The 10,879-nt window shown below is 35.9% G+C and overlaps 1 protein-coding gene across 1 annotated transcript; it reads left to right on the top strand.

Moving 5' to 3' along the window:
- Positions 1–2,409: 2,409 nt before the first annotated feature.
- LOC132167584 (uncharacterized) lies at positions 2,410–9,011 on the top strand. Its single transcript, XM_059578594.1, has 12 exons — positions 2,410–2,611; positions 2,715–2,813; positions 2,913–2,997; positions 3,881–3,950; positions 4,559–4,619; positions 4,701–4,754; positions 5,062–5,218; positions 5,302–5,398; positions 6,425–6,534; positions 7,266–7,372; positions 8,086–8,196; positions 8,298–9,011. Exons 1-12 carry the CDS (start codon positions 2,522–2,524, stop codon positions 8,412–8,414), a joined length of 1,158 nt encoding a protein of 385 aa, XP_059434577.1. The 5' UTR covers positions 2,410–2,521; the 3' UTR covers positions 8,415–9,011.
- Positions 9,012–10,879: the final 1,868 nt, after the last annotated feature.

Raw genomic sequence — 10,879 nt, 5'->3', positions numbered from 1 at the left:
TCTCCCTATGATGTTCTCCTTTACCCAAGCCATTTGTCTATATTTTTTTTTTGGAATAATCCTTCTTCTTTTTTTTCTTTATTCCCCCGTGAATTACTCCGGATGTCTTAGAAATTAGAGCAGTGTTAAGTGGCGTTCTATTTTGAGCTCATACACCAGTTGGTCATTGCATTTGCAGGTTAAGAGAAGGAACTTTAGGATGTACAAGATTTCTTATGCAAACGAATAAAAGGGAATATATGGATTATGATGTTATTTGTTCCTTTATGGCATGGAGCCACCAATTATAGTCTCAAGGACTGTTCAAACGGGACGGTTATAATTATCCCGCTAACAACTTATGACCCCTAACCATTAATTACTAATAGCTAACAGTTTTGGTAAGGGTTTATTAAGCGGTTTTTAAAATAAGCCTAAAAAATAGGTTAATTAAAGGCTCAAAACACTTAAAAAACTCACATAAAAAAAAGATTATAAAATCACCAGTTATTGAATTGAATAACCGCTAACCGCCTAGGCAGTTACGGTTATTAAAAGTTAGCGGTTATTAAAAAGCAATAACCATACTAGGTGGTTGCGATTAACCGCCATTAGCAGTTATAGCTAATAATCGCCGGTTATAATTACTTGAATACCCCTACTCCATGGGTGAAACTACGTAGGAGCTTGTGGCTTTAGGCCCCAAGTTCCCATGTTTTTCTAAAACTTTAAAAAAATGCTGTTATAATTTTTTTAAAATTAAAATTTTATTCTCCAAATTTTTTATTTTTTTAGTTTTATCCCCCAATTTTAAATGCTAGTTCTGCTTTGATAGTCTCAGTCTCATTCATGGTAAAGGAGGAAGTGGCTGCAGTTTTTCTATGTTCATTTTAGGACATGTCACGTTTTACTATCTGCATATGTGATTTTGTTTTACATCTTAACTTTTTTCAATTTTCTAAGAAACTAGGCCGATTTATACTACTTTTTGGAAAATACTTGGGTAGTATCAATTTTGCGACAGCTCACTTGTAAATTGACTTTGATCTACATCAACCACTTAAGCCCCACTCCATGTTAACCACATCACCCCCATAATGAGAGTGATGAACAAAACACCCTTTTGGCTGGTTGTGGGTCTCCTTTTATAGAGAACCACGATCAAGCTCTGACTCTTACTCCTCCGTTGAAGCAAGAGAAAACGAGGTGGTTGACATCATTAATGCAATTGCGAAGGCAACAACAAAAAAAGGCAAATTGAGGCGGTGGGATGGATAAAGGCAATTATATGAAAGAAATGGTTTGATTAAGGTTGTGTGGCTGACATGGTAATACCACATCAATTTGTAAGAAAATGTAATAAAATTGAGAAAATGCTACATTTATTAGATTTAAAGGCCAATGGACCGGACCATATGGTGATCACAGCCACCAAATCGCATGTCAGAGGTGGTCTAACAACTTCTGATCGCTCCAACTTTAAGAATGATGTAACTATCGTGACACCATATAAATTATTAAGTGCACTAAAATAAAAATTATAATAGTAAAATAAATTATTTCTATTACGATTTTTTGCATAATTAGAGGCGGCTTCATAGCTAAATTGTTTTAACACCTTACTTGGACAGCTTATCCGCACATCGCGGATGAGGCGGTGCACATGACCGCCCCGGTGACCATATTTTTGGAAAGAAGTGTGATTCTGTGTACTGGAGGGAATAATAAAGCGTTTAAGGACTATAATAAAAGCCACTATACCATCAAAGAAAAAGAAGAAAGAAAAAAAAAAAGACGACGAACAAGAAAAGGTGTGGAATATTGCAAACGATTTCATTCGAGTAAAAGCAAAAAAGATGAAAACAAACGGGTCAAACTCACAATCAATCCGGAGAATATTTAGAGCAAGGATAAGATAGACAAGGGTACAAAAACAGTGTGATTAGTTGTCAATTACTAGTGACTAGTGTTAGTGTTGGTCAATGGGTCATGGACTCATGGCTGTATTTGTGTTTCTATGCACATTTTGGACTGTTTAATACTTTTAATTTAAACTAGTAAATCAAGAATTTCTAGCATATTTTATGTATATTTTGAAATTAAATAGTTTAGATTTTGTTATATCAACATCTATCACTTTTAAAATACTGTAAAATAAGATAATGATTTGAAATTTGAGTATATATATATATCACAAAATATCCTAAGAATTTATGATCCGTGTAACATTGCTTATAAAATGGGCCTTCACATGGCCCGCCCATTTAGGCCTATTAAATATGGTCTTGGGCCTGCACAATTGCTTAGCACTTCGCCTACACTTTGGTCAGTTTGGTGGGTTTATGGGTAGCCCAATTTTGGGTGTCCAATGCGAATAGGCCATCTGGCCGTCCCGCTGGATACCGTGCGTTCAAGTGACGCTCGTTAGTTGTCTGAGCTCCTCCATGGAATCGAACGACAACGTTGAACGGTCCCAGCCAATTGAGCCAATAAATCCAGCAGGCCGAACAAAGTTTGATCACAGAACAAGGACGAGACGATAATGACGGACGCTTGCATCCGAGGTGTCTTGGAAGCCATCCACTCAAGTCCCACTCAAGCAGTTCTCTATCTCTCCGGCGGAGCCTCTCAGGTCTTCTCTCTCTCTCTCTCTCTCTTTATGTTATGCTCCTTGAATGTCATGAATGGCTTTTAATTAATTAATTAACTAACTGATTAATATAATATGCGGTCAGGCTCTAGGGTTGCTTCTATCGGTGCCTGGAGCTTCGAATACGGTCCTTGAAGCCGTGGTCCCTTATTCTAGAATGTCAATGATCCAGCTCCTCGGCAAGGTTCTTATATTTGTCTGTTATTTCCGGATTTTAATATTGGATTTCTCATTCAAATTACGACGTTTTGAATTGTTATTTTGTTTCCAAATGTTGTTGTAGATTCCGGCCAAGTTTTGTAGCCGACAAACCGCAGAGGAAATGGCTTTGTCGGCTTATAATCGGGCGCTCAAGCTCTCTAGCACAGGTGAAGCATCATTTGAGATAAGGAACCAGTGATGGTTTTCAATAATATTTTCACTTTCCTGAAAGAAATGACAGTTACACTAATCGGTGTTCCCATTTGTGCATTGCTCCAACAACTAAAAGTTTCTATATAGTAAAGATTGTTCAAACTTTTAAGGCAGGAAAGCAGCTACTGCATTGCTACGTAGAGCTTACTACTGCATTGCTTATGCTCTACTGCTAATAATTGTCGCTTGTCAATTTTTGTAGTCCTTAATTGTGTTGATGAAGAACTTCAGTCTCTGTCTGAATCTGATTAATTGTGTGGTTTGGGAAAAGTGGAAAAGAAGAAATTCAGCAATTAAAACTGTAATGTTTCATTAAATGATCTCGAATACATGATGCTGCAACCAGAAAACCGGATTATTATTATTGCACAAGTATTGCTGCGATATTGATTGATGATCCCGGTTGTGCAAAGCTTTGAAAGTCTTGGAGTTTTGTTTTTCTTTCAAGCCAATGTGGTTTTATAATTAAGATATTTCGACAATACCTGTACCCTTAGTACTTTGATTGACTTTCACATAATCTTTATGCTGGATTGCTGTTTCAAGTTAAATTCTCAAATTTCACAATCTGTGCGCCCATGTTGCTTCCACATACTTAGTATCTTACTCATTTTTCCCCATTTAAAACTCATTGGCCTAACTGTGACTATTGCCAGAATCGCTTGCAAGCTACACAACGACACTATCAGTTTAATTCTAATTGTTTAACAACCTTGCTAGGAGTATGGAAGTATTTTTGTGTACTCATAAACAAGCGTATTTGGTGTAATAGATATATTTTCGAAATCCAACTTTTGTGTTGTGACCTTATGCGGCTGCTATTTGTCCATTCAATAGGTTCTCCAGTTCTTGGTGTGGGTTTTACTGGTTCTTTGGCTAGCACACACCCTAAACTTGGGGACCACAGGTATCTTTTATCAAATTTTCAGTATCAACAAGATACTTTTCATGGACACACACGGACACCGATTTCATTTTATAAGTAAGCTTTGTCTTTATAGTAATGGAGTTACATTTCTTGTTCTTCAAACAAATTGGTAACCTAATGCATTCATGGATTTTAGTAACATCGTAGAACTCTGGCCGATGAGAGAGTGGTCTTCACTTATAATTTATTTATTGCCTTGTGGGTCCAACTGATTGATATGAATATATCATTATACTTTTTTTTTATTTTTTTATTATGGATCTCCATCTACCTATATGATACACATTATGCCTTTCATAGAACCCTTCCCACTTTCTGTTTACAAAGTACTCAAATGAATATAGTTGATGTTTCTCTTTTTTGTCCATTTCTGCATATCATCCCAATGTTTAGGCACTGACAAGGATCCTCTCTACTATTGATTGCAATTTAAGTGACATTAGTGAATGACTGTTATTCTAAGTGTAGCAAAATTCTGGATCTTGTAGTCTGTAACATGTTCTTTTGCGAGGTTCGTCCTGATTGAGCATTTTTTTTTTCTTTTCAACTTGGCTCAGCTCAGCTTTTTGTTTCATCATCATTTTCAGGTTTTACTTGTCAACAAGGACAGCTGACCGGCTTTGGGTATCTACAGTTACACTGTCAAAGGTAGTTTATGGGACTTATTTTGGTTTTGTTTAATAGTAAGCAGTGCAAAATGTATTTAGGTCTGTTACTTGACTAATGTAGGGTTTGCGCACAAGAGAGCAAGAAGACAAGGTTTCAAGTCATATTTTACTTCAGGTACATGTTGAATAATGTTAACGATTTACTTATCAAAAAAAAAATAATAATAATGTTAACGATTAATTTTAATTTCTGAGAAGAGCTGATTGCTTCTATTTCGCTGAAAATGCTATTCCCTGTTAAGAATTCTCGAGATCTCATAATAAGTAGAGAAGGATTATCTGGCAAAAGAATGTGTTCCCTTTGTTACATTTGAATGTCTTTGCCAAACATGACATGCTTGATCTAATACTTTCAATCCGTTTCTTATGTTGTAACCCACTTCCTCTAGCATTTTAATTAGCCTCTTATTTTTTGGTTTCAGGCAATTGCAAATGCATGCATGGTTCCAGCAACATTTGATTCAGGCTTGAAAGAATCAGATGTATCTGATGAATGTGGAAAGCAATTCAATGAGGATCAAGAATTAGAGCAACTTATAAATGGGCAAATATGCTTTAAGATTTACCCATTTTTAAGTGGTATTGACTTTTGGTTCCTATCAACCTCAATTACCACAACACATTTTTTTTTTCCTCTCAATCATCTAGTAAATATTTTGTAGGCACAGATATGTCAAGTGCTGAAAGGAAGATAATTCTATCTGGTTCTTTTAATCCGTTACATGATGGGCACCTCAAGCTCTTGGAAGTTGCTGCTAGGTACATTAACTATATTCTAGAAGCTGTGATTCTTAAATGTTTTGAGTCACTTTTGAATCATCTCATAGGACTGTCATCTTTTAGGAAGTTTCCAGAAAGTTGCATACGCATTCCTGATACAGGAAACTAAATCTGTCCTTCACATTTTGTGCTCTTTCTTACAGTACATAGGATATTCATGTTGCTCGAGGTTAGGAAAGGGTTGGGTCATCTTTTTTGACTCTGTTTCTTCCTTTTGTGGGGTCTCAGCTGCCCTTAGCATAGCCTTAACTAAGTACACTCTTCCACACCAACTTTTGTGTTTTGCTTGTGAGTATTTGCAAATTTTATGATTATAGTTGGGGCAGTTGAAAGTATTTCAGACTCTTATTCCCTTTCTCCCTGTCCATTTTTAATATGTTCTTCAGGTTCATTGGGTTGTGGTTATACTTTTCTGTTTCTTCAGGGGGTCTTGCTGATGATGTGGCTTGCATGGTCCTTAACATTTCTTTCTGATATTTTTGGTTGGTTTCCAGGCTCTAGACCAATCATACATGCAAAATGTGTAAAAAGCATTTTTATTATGGTCCACTGAATCTTCATATTCCTTTTCTTTCCCCTCTTTAAACACATCAACAACATTCTTGTGGAAAAAATTGAAAACGAAAATGGCAAAATTTGAACCTTAAGCAACGAATTCAGAAATTGAAGCAAGTCTTATCTCTCAACTGCTTGAATTGGCTAATAACCATTTTTTCTTTTCTTTTCCTGATCTTTCATTTTAGTAAAATGATTAAATATCGGACAGGTGTATAAGAAACCTTGTAGAAAAGTTATGCAAAATATGTTGATCTATGCAAAATCAAAATACGAATGTGGTAAATAAATTTATTTTGAATGAAGTTAGATGGCTCTCCTGACAGAAGGCCCTCAATACGTTGCTTCTGAGATTAAACATTTATGTGGACCTGCATACTGTGTATGCCACCAATGCCAATGAGAATTTATATGGAACACTTCTCATCAATTTTTCTGTTGTTTATGCAGCATTTGTGGTGATGGGTATCCATGCTTTGAAATATCAGCAGTTAATGCAGACAAACCTCCATTATCAGTATCACAAGTCAAAGATCGTGTCAGGCAATTTGAAAAAGTTGGTGAGGTTGATTCTCTACATTGTTTTATGGGTTTCATGTTCCTTCATATTTGATGATGATCTATGCTGTTTTGGACATTGCTTAAGTTTTGGGTAAATATTGTTATATCCTGCTTGGAACCCCTGCGTGGGGGTGGGGGCAATGAGGAAAAGAGAAGAACCAACAAAAGAATTACCATGTAGTTGGCTATGCGACTCTAATTTTTTTTACTTATCATTTTTTTATTTTATTTTGTAATTACTGCTAAATCAAAGCGTTAATTCACTCAAAACTAGTTTATTATTGCTCTGACTGTCTATGTGTGACTTTTGATGCTCTGTAACTGTAGAAAATAGGATTTAGCCTGCCCTGCATCTTCTATTTGCATTAATGCAATGTAGAACCAACAGGCATCCCGAAGACATTGCCTCTGTATATTTGTAATAATGAACGACTAGGATGGTGAAAGGTCTCCCTTATAAAAAAATACAGGTATCACTGCACTGATAACGGGTCTACATTTTGGCCTATCACTCTTATGGGAATACGATTTGCACTCTCTCTTCATTCTTAAATTTTAAGGTTCTCCAAGATTTAGCTTTGTGATATCCTCTGTGGTTCAAGCTTGTGTTAGTACTTGTATGGTTAACGTGGGAAACATTTATTATGTTAACCTGATTTATGGTGGAGGTAGCTGCTCATTATATGATATATAACCTGGACTTATTAATGATTGGTCTCTTTGAATACAGGGAAGACAGTAATTATATCCAATCAGCCTTATTTTTATAAGAAAGCTGAACTTTTTCCAGGCAGTTGTTTTGTAATTGGTGCTGATACGGCAGTGAGGCTAATCAATGTAAGATAATTTTGAACTGACATGCCTCACATATAATATTGTTCATAAAATCATCATCATTGCTACTTTCAATTTTAATGAAGTAAAGTGTATGTTATTGGGATTTGGATCCCCTGGAATTTCTAGTGGAATTCCAGTTTCTGAAATTTTAGATCCAAGCCATTCATTTTCATTCAAGAACTATTATTCTGTCACATGTCCTACTACTAATAAAATAATAAAATAATGATGATTATTAATATCATTAATATCATTAAAAATTTATTATTATTTTATTAGTAATGGGATATGTGGTAGGATAATAACTCTTGGATGAAAATGGATGGCTTGGATCTGAAATTTTAGAAACTAGAATTCCCCTAGGAATTTAAGGGGATCCGAATCCATGTTATTGAAGCATGTCTCTGGCATATCCATGAGGCTAATCAATGTAAGATAATTTTGAACTGACATGCCTTACATATAATATTGTTCATAAAATCATCTACTTTCAATTTTAATGAAGTGAAGTGTATGTTATATATTGAAGCATGTCTCTGGCATATCCATGAAGCTATGATTTTCTAGAAACCTGCGTTTAGAGGTAGACTGGGGTTTTGAGTACAGGAAGGCCTAGAAAACAACCTACCCAGAATCTGAACTCATCTTGGGTGCAAAAAATAGAAGAAATCAGATGCCAGATAATTTTAAATCATCATCTGTTGCCTTTTCAGCCCAAATACTATGATGGGGACTATAAGAAGATGCTGGAGATACTCATTGGATGTAAAAATACAGGATGCACTTTCCTTGTGGCTGGTCGTAATGTAGATGGTGCTTTCAAGGTATGTCTCCCAAATTAAAAGCTGGTTAAGGCTCCGGCTCATTTCTAATCAATCTTATTTCCATGGAGAAGTATAAATGCCATTGTATAACTCTTCTGCAGGTTCTTGAAGATTTTGACATTCCAGAGGAGTTAAGAGACATGTTTATATCAATCCCAGCAGAGAGGTTCCGCATGGATATATCTTCCACTGAAATAAGGAAAAATCTTGGAATTTAAATCTTTTACTCTGACTACGACTTTCAGGCACGAACGATCTTCAATGTTGAAAAGATTATATACGCACATTAATGGATGAATCTGATCATCAATCATAGAAAGAAAAAAAAAAATGTATATATCCAATGCATTGTCCTCTACTGAACATATCAGGATGAGAAGAATGAGCTGGGATTTTCTTCTGATCCAAACATTGTCTGATTGAAACTGTAATCCAACCCATGGTAATTGTCATCTTCTGCGGAGTGTTAGGTGATAGACATTTGCTTACACAAAAAAAAGAAGACAGAAATGAAAAGGGTGAGGAACCATCAACTTTGTGGAGTTGAGGATGGTTAGAGGGATCACAAAATGAAATGGGTGGTTTCTTTTTCACCTTCGGAGCCAGTGTGGTATTATGTTGTGACATCCACTCGAGTCCATTCAATGTACGTTGGTTTGGGCAAATTAGGGAAGTTTCACTGCTTGAGTACAGGATGCCTAGCTTCATCTTGGAAAGAAGCCAACGTTGTCAATGTCACGACACTGTGCTAAAAGACAATTTGGGATGGGGGATGGAAAAAAGTGGTTTTATTTTTATTTTTTTATATTCAATGAAGCATGTGGTTTGATATTTAGGACTTTGACGTAAAAATATGGGAACAATTTGCGGAAATGTGGCAAACTGTTAACCACTTGAAATATTAAAAGAAGATAAGGATCTCATTGAAATCTCATGGAAGTCTTTGTGCAATTTGTATACGAAGGAAAGTTGGTAGAAACTATATTGCAAGACAAGCCATTGAATCAAGAAACAGAGAAACTGCTAAAATGGACAGATTGTAACTGTTACATTAAAGTCTACCAGAATTCTATATTAGAGATGGTTACAAAACAAGAGCTTTAAAAGAAGCAGGCGGGAAGGAATTAATACTTGGCGCTGATATTAGAGTGATTGTTGTGCCTGGTATGAGTGAATTCAACCCCCGCAGCCTCCACCACATGCACCACAACCGGCTCCGGCGTGGCCTGCTGAGGTTTTGTCTTTGGATGCACCATCTGCACAGGCAAGGATGATAGCTGTAACAAGAGAAAGCATCACCAACGCACCCCAGAAGATGAAAACTAAACTGCTTAAGCTTTCACCGTTGCCGCCTCCGACCACTTCCTTCCATTCCCTCACCATCATCAACCTCTCTCTCTGTGTCTCTGTAGAAATGGTCAGCAGCAATAGAGGGCCTTGTAGACTAATATAAACAAAAGATGGGGGGATTCAACCCGCTGACTGGTGATTATATTTGGGAAAACTTTGCCACGTAGAATACATGTTAGTACAATGTATTGGGCGTCCAAAACCTTATCCCTTTCAAAGCCAGCGTTGTTGACGAAAACAAACAAATATAAAAACTAAAAAGTAAGGAGAGAGGGAAAGAGGAGCCTCTTTTTCACAAAGGAATCCAGAATTATTGCAAAGTGTCACGCTTCATTTTGGTATCAGTTTGCTTCTTTCCTTGAAGTCAACTATAAGTTAGATGAAAAACATACATGGAAATGATTATATATTTCTATTCTTTTATGTGTAAAAAGGATCTTAAAAAGAAAAAAACTTATCAACCCTATTTTCAAATACCCCTTCTGTAGTTTTGAAAATCAAAAGATAGATGAAGGGGGCAATTTAATTAGTCAGTTTACTTGTAATAGTATGAGCTCTTTCCATTTTTGACATTAAATGGACACAAAACCTGTTTCAAGAATTGGTTTATATATATATATATATATTGGATTCAATGGTCAACGGAAAGATAATTTGTTTAAGAATTGTCCATCTGATGGTGGTTCTTTTCCGACCTTTGTGCCATGAAATTATTGAACCGGTTTATAGTTTTATTGGAAAGCAATAAAAGTAGAAAGTAGAAAGGTTGTCGGCTTATTCAGAAGCACGGGATAAGTAGGGTTATGTGGGCCTAGCTAGCAGCATCAATGAGGCTCGTGAAGGAGCGGTTGTGATTAAAGGGAAAAGCTGGACCCAATCGAACAGACCTGCATTCCTGTTGGATCAACAAACTAGGAACCGTTGAGCCGGCCAATGTTGTAGTCGACCAAGCTTCCACCTTGTTTCATCTATAGAGTTAGAGAGTTTTGAATTGCGTTTGAAACTACGATTTTATAAGAATAATTTGAGTTTTTAAAAGATATTGTAAAACGTAAAGCGTTTGATATTGTAATTTAAAAAGCACTTAATCTAAAATAAGAAGAAAAAAATGCGATTTTTATAAGCAGGTTAAGGGGTGCTTATTTGAAAAAATGTGAATTTAAATCAAAATCACGATTTTGCATAACAAATATTTGATAAAAATAAATAAATTTTAACATGTTTTACCGAATGTCTTTGCAATTTTAAAAAGTAACGGTTTCAAAAATGCAATTTTTTAAATTGCACTTGTTGAAACCGCAACTCAAAACAAACCTTTAATAAGAAATCAAGC

Source organism: Corylus avellana, chromosome ca1 (assembly GCF_901000735.1).
Source record: "Corylus avellana chromosome ca1, CavTom2PMs-1.0".
Taxonomy (NCBI): Eukaryota; Viridiplantae; Streptophyta; class Magnoliopsida; order Fagales; family Betulaceae; genus Corylus; species Corylus avellana.
The sequence above is the reverse complement of the archived record's forward strand: the minus strand, read 5'-3'. Positions and strand labels throughout refer to the sequence as shown.